General features: G+C 39.9%; 2 protein-coding genes across 3 annotated transcripts; one reads left to right on the top strand and one right to left on the bottom strand.

The window, feature by feature from the left end:
* Nucleotides 1-260: 260 nt before the first annotated feature.
* On the bottom strand, nt 261-12,492 carry aldh18a1 (aldehyde dehydrogenase 18 family, member A1). Of its 2 annotated transcripts, none has more exons than XM_073489004.1 (16): nt 12,341-12,492; nt 10,997-11,146; nt 10,390-10,494; nt 10,087-10,245; nt 8,751-8,841; nt 8,214-8,338; nt 7,917-8,061; nt 7,256-7,329; nt 6,937-7,036; nt 6,236-6,456; nt 5,943-6,080; nt 5,639-5,834; nt 5,360-5,481; nt 4,341-4,527; nt 2,746-2,841; nt 261-2,541 (listed from the first exon to the last, which is right to left on the bottom strand). In XM_073489004.1, the coding sequence occupies exons 2-16, from the start codon at nt 11,138-11,140 to the stop codon at nt 2,345-2,347; spliced, it is 2,100 nt and encodes a 699-aa protein (XP_073345105.1). In that variant the 5' UTR covers nt 11,141-11,146; nt 12,341-12,492; the 3' UTR covers nt 261-2,344. The 2 variants fall into 2 exon arrangements, with proteins under 2 accessions (XP_073345105.1, XP_073345106.1); XM_073489005.1 differs by having other exon boundaries at nt 10,093-10,245.
* A 7,918-nt stretch (nt 12,493-20,410) lies between these two features.
* LOC141015204 (phenylethanolamine N-methyltransferase) lies at nt 20,411-24,178 on the top strand. Its single transcript, XM_073489157.1, has 3 exons — nt 20,411-20,546; nt 21,194-21,434; nt 23,300-24,178. The coding sequence occupies exons 1-3, from the start codon at nt 20,411-20,413 to the stop codon at nt 23,736-23,738; spliced, it is 816 nt and encodes a 271-aa protein (XP_073345258.1). The 3' UTR covers nt 23,739-24,178.
* Nucleotides 24,179-26,553: the final 2,375 nt, after the last annotated feature.

The following is a 26,553-nucleotide window of genomic DNA, read 5'->3' as shown; positions in this document are numbered from 1 at the left end:
CTTCCTTGCCCCACTTCCAGCAATGCGAATTCCCCTATGGGCAACTTTAAAAAGGCCCTTTTTAGACATCTGTTTTTCAGATCAGTGCGGATTTTTTTTTTTTTTCCCACTAATTTGTGTTCTTTGTGAAAGCAGAAACACAAGTGCCAGGACAGAGATGAACATACGTGTAAAAAAAAACAAAAAAGTCCTTAACAATTCATCTGCAATATAAAAAAAGGAAAAAATCAAAGAAAGTAAGAAAAATATCCCAAAAAATATTCTTTTTCAACCTTTTTTTTATTCTACATCCTGCTATTAAACAACCCAAACCACTCCTTAAGTGTGCGTTGCAAGACATCAGATAGGAGCTCAGAGGCTGGAATGTTACAGAGCTTAATTTAAAAGCAGTCGCGTTCTCCCCTCCAGCTTGAAGGAGGCAGCTTGTCAATTACTGTTCCCGCTCTGACAGGGGCTTTGGGCGCCACGAGGAACAAGCAGGAAAGCAGCAAAGCATGGAAAAATGAGCACAACTGGTAACAATGATCAAATAAATAAAAAATAGTAAATAAAACGGATGAATACAAGTTGGAGTGTATGTTAACTTACATCGCTATAAAACAAAACCGGTGACTTTCTGGGACTGTTGTAGAAATGTTTATCGTGCTACACATTTTAATCATGTAATCAAGTTTTAATGCTTGGAATGCAAAGATTTGGTTCAACTTGTGGTGGTTGTCTCAGTCCACATTTAAAATTACCAGCACCTTATCTGGGCAAAATAACTGTACATTCAGGAACATACAAAAAAGTTAACCTGGAGTTACAGCAAGAAAAGAAAAAAAACAAACTTAGCTTACATGAACAAAAAAAGCACTTACAGTACAGTCAATATGAAACCTTGTTGGTAATCAGTCAATGCCATCAGCTAAGATAAAATTAGGCCCTTCAGTTACATAATTTGTAGTTATAACTTGATTTTCTGAGAGAATAGACGATGATATACAGAATCGAATAAATAAAATATGTAACATCACAACACTGTTTTTAAATTGGCCACATTGGGTAGCTTTACACAATAAAATTAGCAAAGTAAGTACAGTTTGGTGGTGATGTCTGTCTCATTCATTCTGTATGATGAAATGAAATAATGCTTCTGTGTGAATTAGTGTCAGTCTCAACATTTTATCCTGAGATTGCCTTGTCAAGAAAATTAAAAATATATGCATTTCTGTTTCCTTTGTTATAAAATTGTATTTCCTTTGTCATGAGAAGGTAATCCTAATTAACTCCCTTCTTGTGGAGTTATTATGTGCTGTGATCACCACATCATACCCCCTGCAGGAGGAAATACATCTATCTATCTATCTATCTATCTATCTATCTATCTATATATATATATATATATATATATATATATCTTAATCTTAGATTTTGGATATCATTATATCATGATACAACATAAGTGTTGTGTTGTCTTTTCCTGGTTTTAAAGGCTGCATTATAGTAAAGTGATGTCATTCTCTGAACCTACCAGACTGCTCTACTTGTTCTAATGTCCTAACCGACTGTATAATCGGGTTGCATCACGCACATAAGGTAAATCGTCTTCACAGATGTTCTTTCCTCTCATCTCAAACCTGCACACACTACAAGATTTGAAAATAATGGTGCATCACACACTACGGGATATTATGATTATGGTACAGCACCTCACATGATCTCTCTCACACGATCTCAAAGGTAAACAAATGGAGACAACTTACTGTAGTAACGTTAATACTTTGCAGTGAGAAAAAACAAAAAGCAGAAGAAATGAGTCTGGATGACAAAATTGTCGGGAGGAGCGACTCAGGGTTAAATCAGTCGATACTGCCACAGTGTGAGCTCACTAATGATTTTTATGAAGAATTGTATTGTGTTAATATTGTCTGAAAGTACCAATAGTCATCCCGACAATATTGTTGCACATCGATAGAGGTATTTGGTCATAAATATTGTAATATTTGATTTTGTATCTGTGAAGTGCTTTTAAGGAGATTCAAGATAAGGCCGTAAGTTATTGCGATATTATTTTAAGGCCATATCACCCAGCCCTAGGGTGACTTTCCTTACTTATCCAAAAGTATCTTAAGCTGAGGTAGAATTTAAAACATTTGTAAACTCTTAATACAAACAACTTTCCTGTTATGCTGCTAAAATGGACCTTTGGTGTGCTAAGCGTCTCTCTCCATGTCGTGTGCTTTTAAATCAGTGGCATCAGCCATCATCTGCAACAAAACCCCCAGTGACTGTTTCTCCTGGTGGGAAATTCAACCATTCTGACCACTGTTAAGGCCAAGTGAGTGTTGTGAACGTCTCTGGTCTAGTTGCTGTCCCTCTGCTCAGCAGGAGGCTGCGTGACAGGAAGGTTTTCATGGAGGTACTTCATGGTACCGTGCTCAGAGAAGTCGGCTGCTGTGTGTCCGTCACCTCTCAGGACCCACTTTGTGGTGAGCAGCCCCTCCAGGCCGACAGGGCCCCGGGCGTGGATGCGAGCCGTGCTTATACCTACCTCTGCTCCTAGAGATAAAGACAGAAGACAAAAGACAGCCAGTGAGAAACATGTGTTGAAAGTAAGAATTAGCTGTGTCATGACTCTCGTGATTGACAACGACTCTACTTGACTCTTTTCGATTTAGAATTTAAATCATGGGTCTTGAAAATTATCACACAGGAAAAGAGGCAACAAAAGACAGATGATCTTGTGATAAGACCACCACATACCCAGTCCAAAGCGGTAGCCATCAGCAAAACGTGAGCTTGCATTCCAGAAAACGCAGGCGCTGTCCAGCTGCTGCAAGAACTGCTCCGCTGTGTCCTCTGGAAGAGAAAGACAGTCTATTGGTGCTGCTAGCTCATGACCTTGTATCCTTGTATCTAAAAGCCTTTCAGCCATTAACATAAAGTATATGAAGATGACAACTATGTATTGCTGAAATAATGCATGAATGCACTCAATAAGCTCAAAAGCTTGCAAATCTAAGGATTTCATAACATAATTCCGGGCATTCGTTGGTGCCAAGGCAATCCTCTGCAAATGTTTTAAAACACAACCACTGCTATAAGCTCTGACTGAATGGGGTGGACAAGTGTACAGTAAAGGTCCAAATGTCCTCAGGAGAAATCCTTGAGTTGCTATTTATTATAATTATTATTATTACTATTATATTATAATATTATATAAGTCCAGCTCATTTAGATGTAAATACTTGGCCTATATTGTATTAATGAATAAAACCAGATTCACATTTTTTTTGCACAAGCAGCCAAAGCAGGTTTGATGACGTCATAGACTAACCTACCAATCGTACTTATATAACTGTATATTCAATCAATCTATCTATCTATCTATCTATCTATCTATCTATCTATCTATCTATCTATCTATCTATCTATCTATCTATCTATCTAACATACCTATTTATCGTTTTTCTCTCTACTATGACACGAAGAACTCATTTAAAATCATTGAGGTACCTTCTGTGGTCACCAGATGGCAGCAGCACATCCTCCACTGCAGGTGAGAATAATCCTCAGTGTAGACATGAGAGCTTCACACTATCTCTTGCATTGTTCAAAAGCTGCTCACCATTTTGTTCTGATTTCTAACATAAACATGTGAAATCTTCAGTGTATTTGTATTTTAACCTTTTATGAAGGTTGCACCTCAGTCTTCACATGCGTTTTTATTATGTACATGTTTTTTTGCTTAGAATGATTGCTTTTGTTGCAGTCTATCTATTTTACAAACGCCATTTTATGGGACACATTTAATTCCCATCAAGATTGCATGATATTAAATATGAATGTGTTGTAAAAAAAAATGGCAATATGGCCACAGCCTTTGAGTCAGGAAACACTCTGGACACTGCACAGAATGATTTCAAACAACCTGAGTTAGAAAGACGCAGTGTGATGGCTCGCTTGAAAGACAAAAATGTGTTTAAAGTTGACCCAAAGTCTTTTATACTGTGTTTTAGCATCTGCTCTACATTTTAAATGTGCTCTGTCCCCTGCATTGGAGTCACACAGGGAGGTTGTGCACTCATCCTGACAACAAAGTGTCACTGCTCATTAGTCACTGTGGCAGGAGTTGAGATGGACGTGGGAAGGGTGTCAAGAGAGTGAGAAGGAGAGTTTGATATGAATATGAGGCACCTACATGAGGCATGGAGCAAAAGAAGACTGACCAAGGCTGACCACGGTGAGGTAAGATATGGACAAAGTAACGGGAGACTGCATCTTTTGTGACATGAATCTTTTTGACATTTAAAAAAACAAACAAAAAAAGAATAGCGCGTATGCATTTGGCCACGTACCATTTTCTGTGACGATCACGTCTGTGTGGGAGCTGCCATACTTGTGAATATGTTCCACAGCCTCTTCCATGCTGTCCACCACCTCCATGCAGCACTCCAGGTCACCGTACTCTGTCCGCAGGGACTTCGCCTCTGATGGGCTGAATGTCAGGTAGGAGGCGAACCGAGGGCCAGCATGAATCTTCACCTAGTGCATGGAAAAAAAGGTCATTTTAATATATATTTTCTACAGGAGGCGTTATTTAAATACAGTGGAAAGCTTTTATAAGGATCACGTCTGTCCAGATCATACTGATCACTGTAAGTGGATGATTATTATGACCGATTTGTTTTTTCTTTTTCGTTATTTCTCATGCAGATTACCTGCTATTTACTACATGAAATGTAATAAAACAGACAGTTTCTGTTTTTACTCATTTTTTTTTGTTTTAAGATACATTTCAGCTGTTTCAAATACTTTTTCAATTTAATGTACAAATAAAATGATCATGTGACTGCTCAGTCAGTCCACTTGAAGGCAGCTTCAACCACAGGTGATTTCCCCCTTCATTCCTTTTTTTGTCTCTATCACTAGCAGCAAAGATTGTTTCTCATTGTTAGATTGATTTCAATGTGCACGCAGCACCAGCTTCAGGTACCCAGCAGGAAGCAGACGAGTTACCGTGAGGCAAAGGATCATGGGAGCAAAGTAAAGAAAATTGAGTTACTGTAGTATACATTTTTTTTGCCATACTTTGTCATGAAAAGACCAAAGACCAAAACGAACACTGTAGGTGGACTATTTGATTATTGTAAGTGTGTTCATTTGTATTGCATTGACTCTGTCTCAAGCTTATCGATCCATAAAAGTGGTTGATCACGGTACATAAAAAAAAACAAAAACATTCCACTTATGTTGGATGTTAGTGGATTTTCACACCATAATATCAGTATTTTCTGCTGAAACTTTCATCACATGTCTTGATGAGTTATTGTACCAATGTAAATAAGGAGTAATGTGTATGTATTTGGTGCTTTACCTGCTCTGTACGCAGCATGTCAATGATCTGGTCGAACAATGGGGTCCTGAGGATGTCCCTGTGGATCAGTAGAGTCTCCATGGCATTACATGCAGCTGGGTAGTCACACTTGGAGTCTCTGACTGGAACGGGAAAATATGAGTCAATTACTGACATATTCATAGTATTTATTGGCTAAAATAACATGGTAAATTGAGTCATATTAATTTACTAAAACACAACAAATGTACGCATGGACATTTACAGTCTAAGTAAGAAGGGAGATTTATACATGCTGACCAATTTTGATGACTTTGTCAACGCTGGCTTCTGTATCGACGTAGACGTGGCAGATTCCTTCGCTGTGTCCGAGCACTGGGATGCCCTTAGCCGCCCGCTGAATGTCCCGCACCAGCTGGGATGAACCTCGAGGGATGATCAAGTCGATCATCTTGTCCAGTCGGCACAGATCCTCCACCTCCTCACGAGTGCTCACCTTGTAGAAAAAAACTGTTAGTCAAACCCAGAGTTACCCCGTCTATGAAATGTGCAATATAAATGGTTTGTATTGCTTTGTAATAAATGTGTAGGAAACTAATTTTACCAGCTGCACTGCCTCTTTGACTCCATGCATGGAAAGGGCTTCCTGGGTGAGCTGGTGGAGGACACGGTTGGTGTTGGCTGCCTCCTTGCCTCCTTTCAGCAGGAGGGCGTTGCCACTGGCTATGGCCAATGCTGACACCTGGAGAAAAACACAGTGTTTGTGAAAATTCTGCTTTTATTTCCAGAAAGTCTAGAGAAAAATGAATGAGAATCAAGAGAAATGAGTTGGAATATACAAAAGAAAAGTGTTTCCCATCTTTATGATTTATTTAAGTTGTTTGAATTTGCCAATACCTGTGGCAGGCAGTCTGGTCGAGCCTCAAAGATGACCAGAAGAACTCCAATGGGCACAGTGATCTGCTCCAGCTCCAGGTTGTGAGCCACCCTGGTCCTGTTCAGCACACGACCTACACTGTCCTGGGCGGCCACAGCAATCTGCCGCAGACCTATGGCCAAGCTGTTGAGTTTGGCTGGTGACAGGCTCAGACGCTTTAACATGGCTGGAGGCAAATGGCCTATAGAGTGGAGGGAGAGCAAGGTTACACCTGGTTACCAGGTTCTATGGTACACTAACTGAGGCGATCCATAGAGAAAGAAAGTGATTGTGTCGCCCTCTGGTGGAGATATATTAATTAAACTGTCTATTTAGAGATTTTTACAAAAATATTAAGTAAGTTTATGTTGCAATATTAAGACAACTGGGTTTAATTTTTTCCTGCCAGAGAAGAATATGTGATAAAAATCAGTTTATGGATATGTGAGATCATATTTCTCTCAAAGGAGCAAAAGCAGCAGAAGATACATGTCCATACTTTCCTCCACCGGCACAAAAGCACATATAATACACTCTTAAACCTTAAAACACTGCTGCGAACTTTGCTGGGATCACGGCTTCATTCTCTCTGAACAAACTGACTCAATGTGGTGCTCAGTGAGACGGAGAAAAAGATGTGAAAGAGGATGAACTACTTTATTAATCTCCTTGGAGAACCTACCTGCATTTGCAGCCTGGTCCATGTCCATCTTGTTGGCAGCCAGAATCTCCTCCTTCCTCTCAGTCAACAGCTCTGCTAGATGGCAGATGACCTCACTCCTCTGACAACAGTCAGCCAAACACAGCAAGGATGAGCACATACATCATCTACCCACAAGGAGTCAGTGTTTCTCTGTATCTGATAAAGGAGTGCTGAGGACTAAGCTTTTAAATTCAAGCGTTTATAACGTATGTTAATATAATTGAAAGATAAACTGATATCTTTGAAAACAACTAATGATGTTAAAAGAGCCCATTACTAGTTTAAAACTATATGCCACCTGGTCTGGGTGCAGAGATGCCAGTGTTCTTCCAGAGTTACGAGCCATTTCTGTCTGCTGCTCCACAGTGGGGCCTGGTGAAGGGACAAGACAGACTTTTAGACAGACAGCTTTTTAGATACACCAAGCTAAAACAGTTATAGTCTAATACAGCTGCCTGACAATAGATCTTACCTTGATGAAGGTTACAAGGTTACATTTCTGTGTTAATTTCTTTTTAGAGAGGTGTGAATTCAACAATGATGATTTTGGATGCTGTAGTTTGTGGTGCTGTTGAACTTGATTGAGTTATAGAGAGAGATGCGTCTAATATTTAGCCTAATCTTATTGATATAAACATGGTGGATAAAATATTAGAAACAACTTCAAAAACAAAAACAACTTCTTAGTATGATGCCAAACAACTCAACAGCACCACAAACTACAGTCTCCAGAATGACATAAAAGTTAAGAAACATCTCTTTTAAACAGCTTGAGGTATAACTGAACATCTAGCCTCCTCACGGTAGGATTTATTGCAAGACTTTTGTATCAGACTGGCTTCATTTTAGCTAGATGTAACTATTAAATTGGCAACTACATGTATAAAACAACAAATGCTGCAACAATACAAATGCTACAAGACGTTGAGAGAGAGGGCATGCGGCTCAGGTGAACTCACCAGCAGGTTTGATCTCAGAGAAGAAGGTTCCCACCTTCTTGCCCTCCACAATGTCAGTGATGACATGACCTGTTACTTTGGGGTGGGTGCCATTTGCAATAACCACTGAGGTGCCACCTTGCAGGGCCCAGAGGGCGGCCTTGACCTGCGGACAACAAAGAGACAAAAACACAATTTTAAAGTATCTACTTGCCGTATTTTTAAATGTGAATGAGTTGTAAGAAAATAGCCAAAGTAAAGGTAACGTCTGCTAAGATGAGAAGTTTTTAATTGAGTGATTGAGGACTTGTAACATACTTTAGCCTCCATGCCTCCAATCCCAACTCTGGACTTGGTGCCATAGGTGATGGATTGCTGGTCTCCAGGGTAGAAGATGTCAATGAACTTGGCGTCGTCTGTACCAGGAGGGCTGTCGTACAGTCCTAAGAAAGCAACAATTCTTACACAACTCACTTGCTCATACATAGGTCTAAAATAAACTATGCGACATGACACACATTTTTTTTAATTTTTGCAGCATATACTGCAAACTAGTACCTGTCAATTAACAGTCTAATAAATAAATAAAATGATAATAAAGTAATTGAAAAAACAAATGATTCTAGGTCAGTCTTCTAAATGTACTCAATCTGACACAGTTTTGTGCACACAAATGCCTTGTGGCGACCTCCTCAGCATCAGTTTCAAACATGGGGGCAGAAGGTCTGTGTTTGTCTCCCTCATATGACTCAGTTGACCCTGAGAGGAGTGTTTTTTTTCTCCAGTGAGGAGCTCAGACAGATGGTGTTGTTATCTAACAGCTGACCCAGACTGTTGTTGTGGTAACACACATACCTTCCACGTCAGACAGCGCGATGAGCAGGTCAGCCTTCATCTCCACAGCTAGCCGCGCCGCCAGACTGTCGTTGTCCTTAATGCTGATCACCTACGGACCCAGAAAATTGCTGAGATAAGCAAAGAGAGAGACAGCCATCTGCCATTTACTCATCATGGCCTTTTCTTAAAGGCTAGAGGAAAGCAGATAAATAGTAACAGATACCTTGACACTTGTGTACTTTGAAACAGTGCACATTTTTTTTCTATTACTTAACTGTACCTCTGGACTCAGGACCATCTGGGAAAATTTTAGGGAATCATCTACATACTTTAAACAAACAACCACCTTAATTTCATTTCTTTTTTTCAAAATATCTGTCCAGCTAGGTCTGTACTGACTGTCAATTTTTATACATTCAAAGCTTCTATTGAGGTTTTCGAACGTCTGTCATCATATTTTATGACGTCATCACCCTAAGAAACATTAAAAAGCCTCAAACAAAATCCTCATTTTGAATAAAGTGATTCATTAGATTAATAGAGCTCCAAGCAAATGCAGATACAGAATATGTCTTGACTCTTTTTTTTTTTGTCAATACACTACTCAAAATTATAGGAATATTGGGATATCATGGGTTTCACTTAATTGCTTATTTTGCGACATATCTGAATTTTTATTTTGTGTTTTGTGAACATCTTTGGTCCCCAAAAATAGTGCGACACATTTCATTTGACTTTTATCGCATATCCATGCACATGCATATATGCACCTATATCCCAATATCCCTAACTAATTTTGAGTGGAAGAAGAAGAAGAACAGGTTTAAACAGAATGAATAGATATGAGAGAGAAAAAGAAAACGCAGCGCATTTTGATGTAGAATTTGAAACATTATGAATTAAACACTGTACTATTTGGTACAAAACTATAGACAACATGTAAGATGAGCATTAGTTGACCAATAAAATAATAAAAACATTAAAATGAGTGACAGGAGTGAGTGCTGAGTGAGGTGGAATTATCTTCATGACAACCATGTTAGTTATTTCTGCAGGAGAACAGGCAGAGGAGGCGTCTACCTACAGAAGTTAGTCCAGACCCATTTCGACAGCACCTCCTCCCCAGAGACTGCATGCACATGACTTAATGGTTGAGGGCAGAGCTGATCAGGTCAGGCGGGATGGCAGAGGTGTTTCAGCACACGTGTGTTTATGGGTGATAGAAAGTACTGCAACTAATGACCAGTGAGTGTTTACACTATATAAACAAACTCTCTCTACCGACTCCTTCAGCACCCCTGCTGCCATCGCCACCATCACCACCAGCGTCACCCCCCATGCTATCTGTACCCACATTTACCCCCTGCAGGTCACTGTTGGGCTCCGGCGGTGGAACCACAGCATCATTGGTGTTGATGATTGGCACGATGTTCATGCGCAGCAACTCCTGCAGCGTGCTGTTCAGGTTCTGCCTCTTTTCGTCATCATGGAAATCCAAATTTGTCACCAGGACCTGACAGCACAGGAAAGAGGAGAGAGCAGAGAGTTAGGAGAGCGCAGCAAGTGAGAGAGGAAGATTTAAATGTGTTACTTTGCATGATACATATGCTTCTTAAGCATTTCAAAGTGATTCTTTTGTTATGCAATATGTAAGTACCTGTGCAGTGCAAGTGCTGTATTGGGTGAACATGGCCTCATACAGGGCCATCAGGCCACTCTGTCCGGCAGCAGCACAGGCCCGGGCCTCCAGCACCGGCAACGACTGCAACACAAATACAGAAGATGTCTGGTTATACTGATTCTGTGAGGAAAGATATTATCCGGCTTATTTCATTTATGATAACTATACAATAGCAATTCTGTTCAACAGCAATCTTTAATAATTAGCATTGCTATTGGAGCTGCAACTATCATCAGTTGATTAATCTTCATTTTTCATGCAAAAATGTCAAACATTTGCTGATTCCAGCTTCTTAAATGTAAGGATTTACTGCTTTCCTTCTTCCTTTATCATTGTAAATAAAGAGGTTTGGGGTTTTGGACTGGGGGGGTTCAACAAAAGAAGCTATTCGACGACGTCACTTTGGGCTCTGGTCATATTTATTGCACACTACTGTATGGTATTGTATTATATTGGACAGTTGTCACTGGTTCTGTGTGTATACTCTGTATCTTCATGTAAACATAAAACATTCAGTATTAAATTTCTTCTTTATGTGACTCAGCGTTGATTTATACCTCAACATTCCTGAACGTTTTCTTACCATGTCTTTGAGCTGGTTTTGTCCTGAGTGCAGCGCCTGTCGCACACTCTGGGACAGCAGGATCTCATGTCTTAATCTTTGCTTGCCAAACGCCACTGCTCCACTGGTGACAATCATCATCTCCCTGCCCTGATTCTGCAGCATGGCCACCTGGACAGCAAAACACCCAATTAGGACTCAAACACACAGCTGGACCCACAGATTTTGTTTTTTGTTCTGACAGAAAGGTTGGTTCAGCCATAATTATATAAAAAAAAGATATTTTCCTTCATGTCCCTCGTGGTAACTAGCCATAATGTTTTTTTATTTAATTGCCGATGTTTTCAGTTATCACTCCCTGAGATTTTTGCTTCTATCCCAATACAGTGGGGTGGATGCAATTACGCTTGTGGTGCTCAAAGCAAGAAAAGTTACATTTCAGAATTCAGTGCAACGTGTCTTTTTTCCGAATGACAAATGGTTTTCATGAGAGCTATTTTCTACCAAAGAAACAATCCCTATGAAAACTTTTCAGAGCATTGATACAGCCCCAGTGCTGTGGGTGTGTTTTGTGTCGTTTTCTTTTGTCCCATTCAGGTGACACCCTCATCCTCCCCCACCTCCTCATCGAGTGTGGAGCGCCACACCTGAGGCTACTTGCCACTTAGGCCAAACCAGTATAAGTTGCCGCGGAAGCCAGTGGGCTGGAGGCGGCGACCGTGACATGCAGAGAGCCGGAGCGCATGAGCTACGACCGACAGTTGTTCTTAGACAATAGCATGGTGGCTAATTAGTGTTTTTGCTGGCTTAAATAAAGCAGTTTTGAGTTACCATTACCCATTGTTTCTTTCCCCTCCTTTACACCCGGTTTATTATTTAACTATGTTACTCCCTTCATCCCCTAGCCATACGGGGACGTAACAAGCATGTTTGATTTTTAGCACCGAATCATTATTAAGAATAACAAGGACATTGTTGTCCAGAGAAAAGATGTTGCTGTTGAATATTTCATGATTAAATGACAGAACAGAAGTCACTTTACATACTGTACTGTTGTGGAAAGACATACAAAATCCTGGGGAAACTGAAACTATCTACATGGCCAGAATGGGGGCAAAGAAAAATAGCAAAGGGTTACAGAAAAGTAAAACTGAACATGTAAAAACAAATGAAATGTGTCCGAATAAGAAAAAATATTGAAAAAGGGGGGGAAAAGACTCACTGACGGGTTTATATATCACAGAATTTGAAACAGATATTGTCAAAACTTCTATTTCCTGCTGATTTTATTCCCTTTTTTACTGGACCCAGAAGTTATTTTATTCTTCATGAAAGTAGAGTGTGTGCTGGTATTTGGCCTCTCACCTGCTCCACAATGGAGGCCAGCCTCCCCAGAGCCAGACCACATTCATCTCCACGGGTGACCACAGCACTGCCAAGCTTTACAACGATCCTCTTGGCCTGACGCAGTTCACCGCGGTGTGCAAAGGAGCTGCCGTGGGCTCTCCCCTGGGGAACTGTGTAGAGGAAGAGGATGCTATTTTTACATTACTGGTGAAAAATAAAACATTTTATCACCTACTTCATTGTTACTCACAAAAACAAGGCCATTATATTATCTATATATCATATCAGGAAAAACTAGACCAGTCATGGTAGAGAAATCCAAAGCAGACTTTTGTAATTAATTAATCAACAGATCTGGGACGGCAGAGTTTCTAACAATGAAATGAAAAATCACCTTCGCCTTCAGCTATTTGAGGCACTTAGATAGGGAATACATTTTTTACAAAAACCTTCTGAAAATGAAAGAATAAAAGGAAAGGAAAAGAAAGGAAATGAAAGGAGAAAGGTGAGAAGAGGGAGAAAGGCTTTCACAACAAATACACTGATGAATCAATATACTGGTGTATACATGTCCATGCAAAACACTGCAAACATTGCCTAACTGTGCAAACAAGCATGTTTTGCTGGGTTTTTTGTCTCATTGATCACATGAACGAGTAAACTTCTCCACTACATCCATCTGTAACCAGGGAAACAAGATAATCACAGCTTTCAAACTGCCACATCAGCAAGGCAAGCAGAAAAGCCTGTGCTGACATTACACATCTCTCTGGAGCAATGAGGCGCATGAGAGCGACGCGCAGAGACAGGCCGACAGAGAAAGAGAGAGGGGGGCCCATGATATCCTGTACAGACCAGAGTAGGTCAGAAAACTCCCTGCAGGCACAACATCTGATCAGAGTTTGCACAGTATGTTACAGAAGTAGTTTATCAGGTTTAAATTCATGATTACCTGCAGATACTGTATGGACTATGCTCATATAATCAGGGATGCTCAAATTTGCAAACTCAAACTAATTATCTAATTGTTTACATTATTGAATAATCTTTTCGACTCATCAATCGAACATGGAGAAAGTCATAAAAAACATTTAAAATTGCTTGTTTTGTCTGCGCAGTACTCAAAAGTGTTTTGCTTTACAGTTATATGAAAAACAGAAAAACAAAAGTGTTGGCATTTCTGCTTCCTAAATGGCATCATAAATTATCAAAACTGTTCATTTTAAGGCTGCGATTAACAATTATCTTGTTATTCTAGGGATGCAACTAATGATTATTTTTATGTTCAATTAATCTTTTCTTGAATAATGAATTAATAATTTAGTCTAAAAAATGTCAAAAGAATGCGAACAATGTCCAAAGTGATGTCAATCAACAGTTCAAAACCCCCAAACTCTTCATTTACTATCATAAATAACAAAGAAAAGTAGGAAATTCTTACATTAAAGATGGTGGAACCAGCAAATGTTTGACATTTCTGCTTGAATAACAAGCTATACTAATTGTATAACTTGTTATTCAAGCAGAAAAACCTCATTTTACCCCGATATCAAAATAGTTGGCAATTATTTTTCTATATATCGACTTATTTACTAATAGTTTCAACTCTGTATGATTGAATAATCTGCTGATTATTTTTTAAAGATACCAATGAATTGTTTTGTCTAAAAAATGTCATCATAGATTGCTGAAGCGATGTCTTGAAATTGATTATTTTGTGGAACAACACTCTCAAACCCACTAAACATAAAGAAATGCAGAAAATCCTCAAAACTTCGAACCTGAAACTGCCTTAAACTACTAATCGCATATCAAAAATATATTCGGCTGGTGGCTCTCGAGGAAATCTGTCAACTGAGTCATCAAGAAACTGAGTAATAGTTTTAGCAACAGCGCCTCTGTGTTACATCAGTGTCCTCTCTCTTTATCTGCACATCTGGAGCAACAAGTTTGTTTTTACTTTTCTTTAATCCAGGCTGCTGGGTGACTGTAAACAAACATCTGCACACTGTTTACATGCAAAAAAAAAACTGTGTCAGTATGGTACTTGTAGCACAGCTTGCCTTGTGTTAGTGGTCTGGTGAGCAACCGGCATACGTGTCTCTGGAAGTCCACTGGGCTCCTTGAACACAGGGTCAGCCTTCTCAGCAGCATGGTCTGTTTGTACTGTCTGCCTTTACTGTCACAAAGAGACACACAGAGAGTGAGAAACACACAATATCAACAACAAATACACTTAAACTTGCTGAGTGAATACAAATGAGCAGTATATTTAAGTGACAACATGAAAGGTGATCCCCTGCATCCCAGAGTACAGTCAAGATAAACTCATGCTTGATGGTAAATAAGATAATTAAGAGCTTTGTTCTTACTTGAGCTGCTGAAGTCCCACTTTAGCTCGTCCTGTGTGAGTACCTGCCCCCTGTAACGTCTCCTATTGAGTCTTATTCATCTTCTTTAACCTCTTATTCTTTCATTTATCACACAGACACTTGAACAGAGGTGGGCTCTGCATGTGCTCGACTCCTCCCCTGACTGACTGAGAGCTGCTGATGAAACTGTCACCGCAGTTTGCATCGAGAGTAAAGCGGCCGGCTCGATAACGTTCACGTTACAAACGCGTCTGTCAATTAATGTCCGCCAAAGTTCAACGACTGGCGACTAATTTTCTCATTCTTGGCCACGTTGACGTTAAAATGTGGCTTTTCCACCGAGAAAGCCTCGTAAATTGGCGGTGAAGTGGCAGGATGTGACGTCAACCCGGCCGGCGAAATGCGGAAGCAGAACGGAAGTGTCGTTTAAAGGGTCACGTTTCAAAATAAAACTCAAACGCCTGATGCATTGGCTGCATCGTTTTAAAAAAAAATTCTGCTAATGATAAATTATTATAAATTAAATTATTTTAATTCGTTCATTAAGTTATTAAATCAAGACTGTCTCCAGTGAAGATCACATGCCAGGAGTAAACAAAAAAGAGTGAGTGGAAAGAAGGTTTGATAGAAGAAAAGATCTGTTAAATAAGTAAGCCACTAAATTTATTGATTAGTTTGAAATGATTATATCATTTTCAATGCCTGTGTACCATAAAGACTGTCAGCATGATTATTTGTAGCCTCCACATTGGATTTGACATCATGTAGCCTGCAAATGGACCAGATTTCACATAAATTCTGTTGGATTTCTTTACGGCAGAAAGGGAGATTTATTTACAGCACAAAAAACAAGAACACAGGAAGAAAACTGGAATCTCACAGCAATTTGTTATAAATGCAAATTGTATTTGGACCAGATTAACTGGACAGTGATATGTATGCTACAACATTTACCATCTTTCATTTACAGTCCATGTTTTTCTTTTTTTCAACCAAAGATGACGTCAAATTAATTCTGTTAATAATAAAATTAGTTATGTTATTAGCTGTATACATAGCCATTATGTATCAACATTATATATCCATATTACATAGGCCTGTATTCAATATTTATTTATTTGCACAGTGTATTTGTTTACAATTTATAGAAACACCAACCATTGTACTTTGTTGGTTGTTGTTGCTTTTTAAATATAATGACAGTATAGGTACATACAGCTATTTTTAACCCACTTATGTATATAATAGTTTTGTTTATTTTACTTAGTCCAGCTTTGTTGTACTTTTGTTTAGCTGTAGCTATCATCTTTTAAACTCTTATTGAAACTGTGTATAAATGTGATGTTAAAAATAAGATGCAAAACATGATATTCTACATTATCATTACGCTACTTTTCTCCTACTATATGTCCTTTTTTTCTTCTTCTTTCAGAATATTCCTGAACAGAACAGGCTGCGTGCTGCAGTGAGGGGATCTTTTATTTTCACCATGTTTGCAGTATACAAGAGGCACTGAGGTGTTGTATTTGGCATGCTGACTCTAGAGAAACAAACAATATAATACGGGCACACAACATGACTCATGTTCAATCAATGTATACAAATTGTGACTCAGGTATCAAAGATTGTTGACAGAAAAAAATACATTCTTTATTAATCATCACTCATTTTCATTCACAAGTATTCTGTGTATTAATTTGAAACTAATTGTAGGACAACAGAGTTCAGGATCCAATTGTCATAATTCCCCCTTTCCTTTGTGCAATGTGGTGGAAAAATCAGAGTTGCACAGTAGTGATGAAAGTTTTGTGTACCTGCACTATCCTGCTGTGACAAAATGAAAAGTAACCCAGAGCAGAGTTGACTGACACCGTCAGACTCCTACTGCCTCCAGGACCACAGCTAACTAAATTGGCTCCTGTAGCTCTGGCTAAATGTGTATTATTCTATTATATCTGTCCTGTTGTTTTCTCTGTTGTCCGCTTTTGCCCTTTATCTGTTCTTCTGTGTTCCTCCTCCTCTTTGCTCTTTTATCTGTCCATCTGACTCAGGGGAAGGAACTGACCCTTACCTTACTTAATCCACTAACTGTGTGTGTGTGTATGTGTGTGTGTGTGTGTGTGTGTGTGTGTGTGTGTGTGTGTGTGTGTGTGTGTGTGTGTGTGTGTGTTTTATCTGCGCTACCTTTTAACTTAGGGCAAGGCTGTTCAGTTTCGAACCCTTTGAGTTGGTAGAAGTACTGATTATTCTTACCGAAACTGGTCTTGAACAAAATTTGCACGACATTCACAAGAGACACGTAATACTACACCTGCTATAAATATAACCTTTAAACTAAAATGCACCATAGATGCTTCTGATGTCGTCCGGACTGAAATATCTCAACAACTTTTGGATAAATTGCCATGACATTTGCTACAGACATTCATGGATGGATTGGCCTGAAATGTTTGTACAGACAAGCGTGGTTCCCTGAGGATGAATCCTACATTTGTAAGTGACTCTACTAACTGATGACTTCTGCTCTAGCGTCACCATGAGGTTCACATTCGTGGTGTCTCAACAACTATCGGATGTACTAACATGAAATTTAGTACAGACATTCATGTCCCCTTTAGGATTAATTGTAATTACTATTATGATAGCCTGTTTTTAGCATCTAGCACCACCATCAGGTCAAAATTGCATTTTGTCCAGTGCTTATAAGTAAATATCCTCAAAGCTAATTCAATTCCCATCATCCTCTCCTGTACTTTATGTTTGACTCTTGGTCCTGCCGTCATAAATGTTTCAAAACTTGAAAAAATAAAGCTAGAAGACTTTATACAGTAATACAGGAGTTAGGTTGTGTTGGCGTTTGCTTCATTTATTGTGTCTCAACTCATTATCTCCATGGTCAAAGTGACAGCATGTGCATTGCTTCTAATATCAGCAAGTCCAGGTGGCAGCAGAGCCACTCTGAAATAGCTATAGATACACAACTGTTTAACCCCCTTATACTCAGCCCCCACAGTCCAGCTGACCAGTTATGCACTGAAGAAAGAAAAGATCAGAGGCGCTGCACACTGTCGCCACTGAAGATCGAATTTTAACTGTGGAAAAGTTCTGACGAAGACAAACAGACGGAAAGAATACAGAAAAGTTAAGTGTGAGTGGAAAGAAGGTTTGCTAGAAGAAAGGATCAGCCAAAACAGTAAGTCATGTTACCTTTTTGTTATCGAGCAATCCATATATTGATTATTTTATAAAATTATATATCCTTGAATGCTTTCTTACCACAAAGACTGTCAGCATGCCTCTGCACGCACACTGGATTTTATATCGTGTGCAAGTGGACCAAATTTCACAGAAATTCTGTTGGCTTCTTTTAAGGCAGCAAGGTAGATTTTCATACAGCACAAAACACAAGAACACAGGAGGAAAACTGTCATAAAGAGCAGGACAGTGGTATGTTAATGGTTCAACATACACCCCCTTTCATCTACAGAGATATAGTTTCCTGTCCTCAGTTATTTTGAATACAGAATGCTTCAAATGCTGATTTGTCATCAATTTAGAAGCAATATGCAGTGTGTGAATCTCTCTCTTTTACATTTGATCTCAGATTTTCTGACCTTTCTTATCCACACTGATCTAACCCAAACAGGACTGGTGTTTGGTTGGTGGCTTGGTTGGTTGGTTGGTGGAGGCAGCAGCAGCAGGGAGGATGTGCAGTGTCGCTGGATCACGTCGAGCTGAGCTGGAGTGCAGCGTCCTGGAGGAGGACTGGCAGAGAGGACAGAGCTACACGGCTCAATGGCACAACCTCACCCTCGTTCCGGAGCACCACCACGGGTCAGTGACAGCCAGTGTCCTCCACATCAACAGACTTTAACTGAATGATATTTATAAAGCAAGGGGTGTAAATGTAGTGATAGCACCAAAGCGTGACTATTGGAATGTGACGCAACAATCAATGATCTCCAAGAAGTTACATTTTGTTGCTTGAAACTACTAGAACATAAAGTAGTCATGCCAAAACATCATATACAATAGAAAAAAACACTAAAACACTGACGACCCTCTTCCAGGCTGACAGTGATGGATCCGGAGCGCTCAGCCCAACACTGGGAGGCCAGGGTGCTCCTCCAGCGATTCCTCTCAGGAGCCATCAGCAAGAATTGCCCACATCCGAAAACAACCAGACGGGCCCATCAGCCCATCTCCGACCCCTCTGCCACGGTGCCGAAGGTGCAGCGAGGCTCAGTTCATTTCCAGAAGGAAGTGGGCTGTGTGACCGTGACACCGAAGAGTAGCGTGGTAGTGACCAGCGAGAGGAAGACTGTGGTGAAGAAAGCAAAGTTGGCACGTTTCCTGGGCTGAAACTCTTGTTTGTGCCGAAGATGCTACTAACTATTATATCAGCCCAAGCACATCTGTAGTTTTGTTTGCAGCTTAGTTGATTTTGATTGTTTGTGTTCGTAATAAAACTAGATTCTTGTTCAAAATTAATTTGCTGTCTTGACTAAAAGTGTCCCACACAAAAACAATTTTCCTTTTTATTTGCAAATGGGAAATTTTCCTGGCTTTTATAATCACATTCGTATCCAAAAACCAGAAACACTGAATGTTTGCAGACTCAGTATATGCCAAAGAGAATTAAGTATGCTTTGCATTAACACTCTCCTGGAAAAGAAAACTCTCGACCCCATTTACTCAGTCTGACTCTCATTGTAATCTCCAAATATCCTAATTTTAACTTCATCAGCTGGCAGAATTCCACATCCCAAATAACTTGTCTCCCTTGGACACTGTAATGTTTTGGATGTCTGAAGAGGGTCATTGTGTGTGTGCATGTGTCTGTGTGTGTGCGTGTTTGGGATTCTGGTTCAGCTGCCAGGGATGAGCGAGGTGTTAAGAGACTCCTGGGGAGAATACGTTTGATTACTACATGGCTGCGGTCCACTTTGGTTCAGCTGCTGCTTTGGGATGCTCTGGGAATAGACTGGGAAATTAATTCAATCAGGGGATGGAGCTCACTGTTTTGTCAGCTGGCCGCTGTGGCGAGTGGTAGAAAGCCACTTTAATGGTGCAAATAAAATAATAAATAAGATCGGTGCCAAAAAATAACACTGATCATCCACAGCGAAGTAAAGTATGTTGATTAAGACATTGTTAGTCTGCTTAAACTGAAAGTAAACTTATCTACTTACCATTTTCCATCTTTCCAGCACTCGATGCGTCACCAAAGCAAAATGGCTGATAGAGATAGACCTGTTTATTATGCCTCTGAACGGGGTTGCCTGAGACAAACCTGGTCTTTTGTTTGTGTGTTAAAGGCACTGTAGAATGATTTTGGAGATATGGAGGGCCTCTGAGAGGTTGGTGGAAGACCTGAAAGCCATGTGAGGAGTCCATTAGTGAGTCCAGTGTTGGAGGAAGCCCCCTGATCTGATGGTATCAGTGCCTCGGGCGGGGAGCGTGAACAGAACAAATGCTATCATGCAGCAACAAGGGCCCGAAAAATAGGATCGCTATCTCTGCCCATGAAACTCAGAGTAGCCCAAAGCACGGACACACACATAATGACACGGACGCACTCACATATCCAGGTATATAAGGTGGCTGATGGGGTAGCAGTGCACCTGAAGGTGAACCACTAAACTGAGGTGTTTGGTAGAGTCACAAAGAAAACAGGAGGATGGAAGAAAAGGGAAAAGAGAATGGAGTAGCGGCCATGGCAGCCTGCTACCAGAGATTTGATCCAGCAGCGTACCTACAGTATAACTACACTCCACCACGGGCTGATTTTGAAAGAAAGGACAGCATTGTGCCGTGGAAACTGGCATGCCTGCATAGAGCTTTCAGTGAAGGTAAGAGGATGATGGATGGATCATGTAAGCTTGATTACAAAACAATGTAATGTTATTTATGTATTTTAAATTGTTCATTGGTTTAATGTCACACAAATACTATGGCTTCTATAAGAGGCAAATGTTCCCAATGCTGGATGTTGCTCATATTAAGAGATAAAAGCTTTGTTTCCTCCTCTTAAACTCCCTGGATCCCGGTCTCCCGATTTGTCTGTGAAAATACTGAATCACTTCTTTATTCCCATAGAGATAATTTCTTTATTTTTTATCTCAAGAACTCAAAGTTTCCAAAATACCAAATATATCTGGCATAATTAAAAGGACATTTGTATAAAATATCACATAAATTAAGATTAGGTGTCATTAAAAATGTGATTTAGATTCATAATGTGTAACATTTTCACATTAAAATGTAAAAGAAAACTAAACTTTTGCTGTATATTTTGTTTAATTGTGAACTTACATGAGCCTAAATGTTCAAACCCAGAGAAATGTGTAATATATATATAATATTTTAACTGTCAGGTGCAAAAGCGGACATAAATGCAACAATTTCAGATCAAATATTCATAATACTGTCAAGATATTAGATTAGGAGCCACATTTAAATCAAGCCATTTGACCTCTACATTAGCTCTTCCTCGGAGTCTCACATCTATTTTCTCTCTTGTTTCCAGGCGACGTGAGCGGTGAGCTGCTGGTGGACATAGGGTCGGGCCCCACCCTGTACCAGGTGCTGAGCGGCTGTGAGGTTTTCAACAAGGTGCTGCTCACAGACTTCCTGGAGGTCAACAGGCAGGAGCTCAGGCACTGGCTCCAGGACGAGGGCGGCTGCAACCTGGACTGGACACCCTACCTGCAGTACGTCTGCAAGCTGGAGGGAAGACGGTACGACCAGGTCTCTTTAAACTCTGTTTGAAGACAAGAGATATCTTGAAATACAAGTCCCTCAGTTCTCAGCCTCGCTGTAATTATGCTTAGACTAGAATTATCAGGAAATGACTTAAATAGACATTAAGGAGCATTTATACCTTTTTACTTCACATAGATTAAAAGCATTCTACAGCTCCTTTCTTCCTCTTGTCTTTCCTTGTGGTAACATTTTCTCCTCATAATTGGTTTCACAATCCCAAGAATTAACCAGTCATCTTCTTTAAAGTGTCATAAGTTCTTGTTATATTCTCATTGAGCAATGACTCATCCTCGTACTGCGCCTGCTGTGACAATTATAAAAGTGCCTTGATTTGTAAAGCCAGTCTGATAACTTTAGGCATACAAAGATATAAGACCAAATCTAACGTGTGTGGATGGAGTCTACAGCCATGCCAGCAGCTTTGTTCGGTTGAGCTAAATGCTAAGTGAGTAGCATGTTTCAGGATGTTCACCATCTTAGTTTAGCATGCTAACGTTAGCTAAATAGTGCTAAACCAGGTGTGAACCTACCATGACATCACCCATTGGCTTGTGGACTCCCATTTTGGGGTCTTGTATCTGGCATTACTACCGTCACTGTCTTGTTTTTTTGGAGCCAGAGGTGACCATATAACACACACACACACACACACACACACACACAAACGCCCCTCCAACACACCTGATTCAAATGATCAGCTCGTCATCAAGCTCTGATGAAGCCTGATAACGAGCTATTCATTCGAACCAGGTGTCTTGGGACAGGGAACATCTGAAACATGCAGGGCAGTGGGCCCCAAGGACCACAATTAAAAAACACTGTCCTATAGAATTTATTTTAAACATTGTCATTATTACAGGACTGCAATTTTAGTGCGACATCTCACTGAAAAAAGTAAATAAGGAACAAGTCATTGCATTATGCATCTTAACTTGTTTGGCTTCATACTGTGTCAGAAGCTAATATTTTGTATGTTCTTCATTACCCACCTTTGTTCTGGTGAAGCTGAGGGCGAGATATGCCTTGTCATATTTTCTAGCCTTTGTTTTGCCTTTGTTTGGAAGCCTTGCTGTGCCTCCGCCCACCAACCCCCCAACTCCACCCAATAACCTCATCAGGAAACTGTTCACTGAGGTAATAAATCCAGTGAGAAATACAGTCATTTTCTCAAAAACTTACCTTCAATCAGACTTGTTTTTCAGGCCTGCTGTGCATTACAAAAAGAATGCAGGTTTAAGGAACCTCTGTGTTGGTTTCACAGAAGCCGTGTCCACTGTTTTATACAGTCGATGCATGAAACACAAAAGTACTGCTGTGATGGAAATGTCATTAATTTTGCAAGTATTTCATCATAAACCAAAGAAATGGTTGAATTAAAAAAAATGGCCTGAAATGGCTTGAGGTGGCATCAAAGTGTGGCAGCAGATTTATGGCAATCAATCCAACACTTGCTGACATTTGACTCGAACACACAACAAAGTCTGTAGCATACATTGCTTGGAAACCATGAATGTCCACACCAAATTTCATTCTAAGTCATCAGGTAAATGTTGAGATACTTCACTGGATAAGTTAAAGCTGAACTGCTGGTAGCAGTTGATGATGAGTCAGGGATTCATCCTCTGGGGACCATCGGTGTCTGTAAAACATTTCATGGCAGTTGATCCAGCAGTTGCCATTGCCATAGCTATGCCCCTAATACTGCTAATCAACACCTTTATCACTGTCTGATTGCTTCTATGTCCCCACACTGTACAAAATGTATTGATAATGCTACAGAACTATTGCAGATTAATTCTGTGTTATGCATTTGGTGATTGATTGACATCGTCTCTACCAGGCCCTCAGAATGGACAAAGAAAGCAGCCAAGCTACGCCAGGTCATCACGGACATCCTCCCCATCGATGTGCACCGCCCTCAGCCTCTGGCCCGTGACGCCCTTCCTTCAGAGGGGGCCGACTGTCTCGTGTCCTGCTTCTGTCTGGAGAGTGTCAGCCCAGACTTGGCCGCCTTCACCAGGGCCCTGGGCCACATCAGGAGGCTCCTGCGCCCTGGTGGCCACCTCCTGCTCATCGGGGCCCTGGGAGAGAGTTACTATTTTGGGGGGCCTGGGGTAAAGATCCCTGTGGTCCCGTTGAATGAGGCGCAGGTCTGTGATAGTTTGAAGGAGAGTGGCTACACACTGATCAGGCTGGAGGTTTACACACTGCCTCAGGACATGAGGGTGGGGGTGGATGATGTCACTGGGGTGTTTTTTGCAAAGGCAAGAAAGGATTAAGTGGGACTAAAGGCGAAGAGGATAGATAAAGGGTATTAATGCTGAAAGGGAAGAAGTATCCATCTAGATAAAGATATTACAGATGAAGCCGAGGTAAATACATGCTAATAATAATACCCACACACGTGATCCTCAGTCATATTAGAGATATTCCAACTGACTCTCAAGGGAAAAAATGCTAAGATGTAAACCTGTCAATTAAATATTTTTATTTTCTTCCATCTCAGTGAATGTCTTTTCTGAGGGCGAGTACATTTGTGACGTTCCCTTAAGTTTCCAGAGATGCTCTCAGTATTAGAAATGTAATTACACATTGCCTCCTGCAGTTCAAACACAGCAACTACAGCACCAAGAATGTCATGCTTCCATTTTTGTCTGCAGCATATCGTATAATTACTTAACATCTTGCTTTTCAATCTGTTTATAGACAGTATATTTTGATATACTTCTGTTCAATTAACTGTTCTTCAATTAAGAAGTTGATGTAAGTTGTGATAATGTGAATAAAGAATCAACTCTAAAAGAATGATTAGGTCTTTATTTTTAAATCTCAGACTGACAGCATCATGTTGATGTAAACTTATTGTTGATATTGAATTAGATGAAGGCAAGGATGTGGACCCGGAGTCGACTCAAGTCATTGTTTTAATGAACTGCAACCTGCAAACGTTACTACTTTGGTACATTTGAAATTTTGACTATTTGAGCCGTGTGCAGCGCAGTGTGCAAGCCGCCTTTTCAATTTCATGTTATGCTTGTATTCAACCTTGTATTGGCTTGAATGTTAGTGAACAGTCTATTTCTGCACAGTTAATCTTAATATTTGCAATGGTATCCATTTTCATGTTATTTTACATGATCATGTTGGACATGTATCTGAGAGTATGACTGAGTACTAAGAAGTACTAAACACTGGGCGTCAGTACTTGACCATCTGTAGTTTGTCTTCAAATATCAGCGATGGACCCCAAAACATATCTTAATTATTGGCCAGATTTCATTTTGACTTAGTACTGTGTGTAGGATTGCAGTGGACAAATGGAAACATATAATCAAAATTGGTCCTTTTGTGCTTTCTTACTTTCTAATCTTGAAGGATAATCAATGTTTAATGAAACTGCTTTTGGGGACATTCAAAAAACAAAAAAATAAATCATTAAAGTGCATAAACATGTTTAGGTCTTCTTTCATTTGCTGTATTCAAACACATCGGCCTACACTTTGTCACACAAGCATTAACACCAACAGCCCGTTATAATTGTTTTATTAGCAACCGACACAAAACATCATCTATATACAAGGCCTAGAATGAACCTTCATGCTCCTCGGATATATTGAATTTGAAAAAATAGGTCTTCTCTCAGTTCCTACCTATCGTCTCGCCATCCCAAACAGATCATACTTGCTAATAGCTGTGTTACAAAAAAAACGACTCATAATATCATAGCAGAGAAACTGTCCTGCATTATCATGATTAGTTGGATTAGTCTGATATGATTTAATCTGGTCCACTGTGGCTGCGCTCAAATCATCTGTAATCATCTGTAATCATCTGTAATCCATCCTCGTTTCATTTCCTTGACCTTGCAGGCAAATGTCTACAAGTTTGAGGAAAGCAAACTAAAAGTAAAACCCCCTATAACAGTGTACAGTGTATATTCACCATATGGTTATATACCGTGTAATATAGTATATCATATACTAAAAGGACCACCAATCTCTATAAAACTATAAAATTCTTTACTTGTACAATGTAGTGTGATGTACATCTGTTTTACAAACTGCAAGGCTGTTTACTTCCTGTCAACTCGACAGTAATGTTGCATTCGCCTACAATCTTGGAGATCTGCGCTTTTTCATCCTAAAGTTAGTTACTTCACCTGTCACAGTTGTATATTTTAACAGTATTTACCATTGTTGTATTGTTTATACATGCTAGAAAATGCCAGATACCCAAGGAGGGCAGCAGACACGGGTTAATCCAGTCATGTTAAAAGTCTAAATTGCCATGAAATTGTCCAATGTCATGTCGCTAGTTACAAAAGAAATACGCATACGAGATGATGGCCACTGAACCAGACTGTGCACCATCCCTACATCTGTCAGCTACCCTAGCTGGCTACTTAAATGAAGAAAAGCACCATCAAATTTATTGTGTAGCCGGGAAGTCGAGCCATTTTGGCTTCATGCGCGACTGAGCAGCTTTCTCAGGCATGAACGAGGCTCCACCTCCAAAGCTGTATCCAGGTTTTTATGTAACGTCCGTGGTAAAGAGCTATAGCAACCTAACTTTTTCTCTTTGCCTAGCTCTGAAAATCAGGCTAACATTGGTGCTACACTGAGCGTCCAGCTAATGCCACTAATGGTTATCTAAGACACTGAGGTGATTATCAAAATTATTTAGAAATACCATATACAAAAACAAACTGTAAATACTATTAACAATGTACAAAGCTAACTTTGACAGGTACAATAGAGTGCTGTAGGGATGACGCATTTTAGTAGGCTAACCTGGAAGTTAGCATCACCCTGGTTCCCTCGTCAGAAAGCCTATGGGAATACGTCATTGGATTGAGCGTGTTTCTACACAATTACTCAAAGCGATTTCTATAAGTTGATGACAAGTTGTAAACTGAACTGAAACTCTCATTTAGCCACTTGTTAGCAAAACACATAAGCGCTTTTTAATTCAACTGTGGGACATCTAATGATGCATTTTATGTCGCAGAACAAAACGTGTAATTATCTTAACCATGGACCTTATTTAAGGCATTTAACTGAAAATTCCATTAAAAAAACCCATCGACTTTGAGAC

This window comes from Pagrus major, chromosome 20 (assembly GCF_040436345.1).
Source record: "Pagrus major chromosome 20, Pma_NU_1.0".
Lineage (NCBI taxonomy): Eukaryota > Metazoa > Chordata > Actinopteri > Spariformes > Sparidae > Pagrus > Pagrus major.
This window is presented reverse-complemented; position numbering and strand designations above follow the sequence as displayed.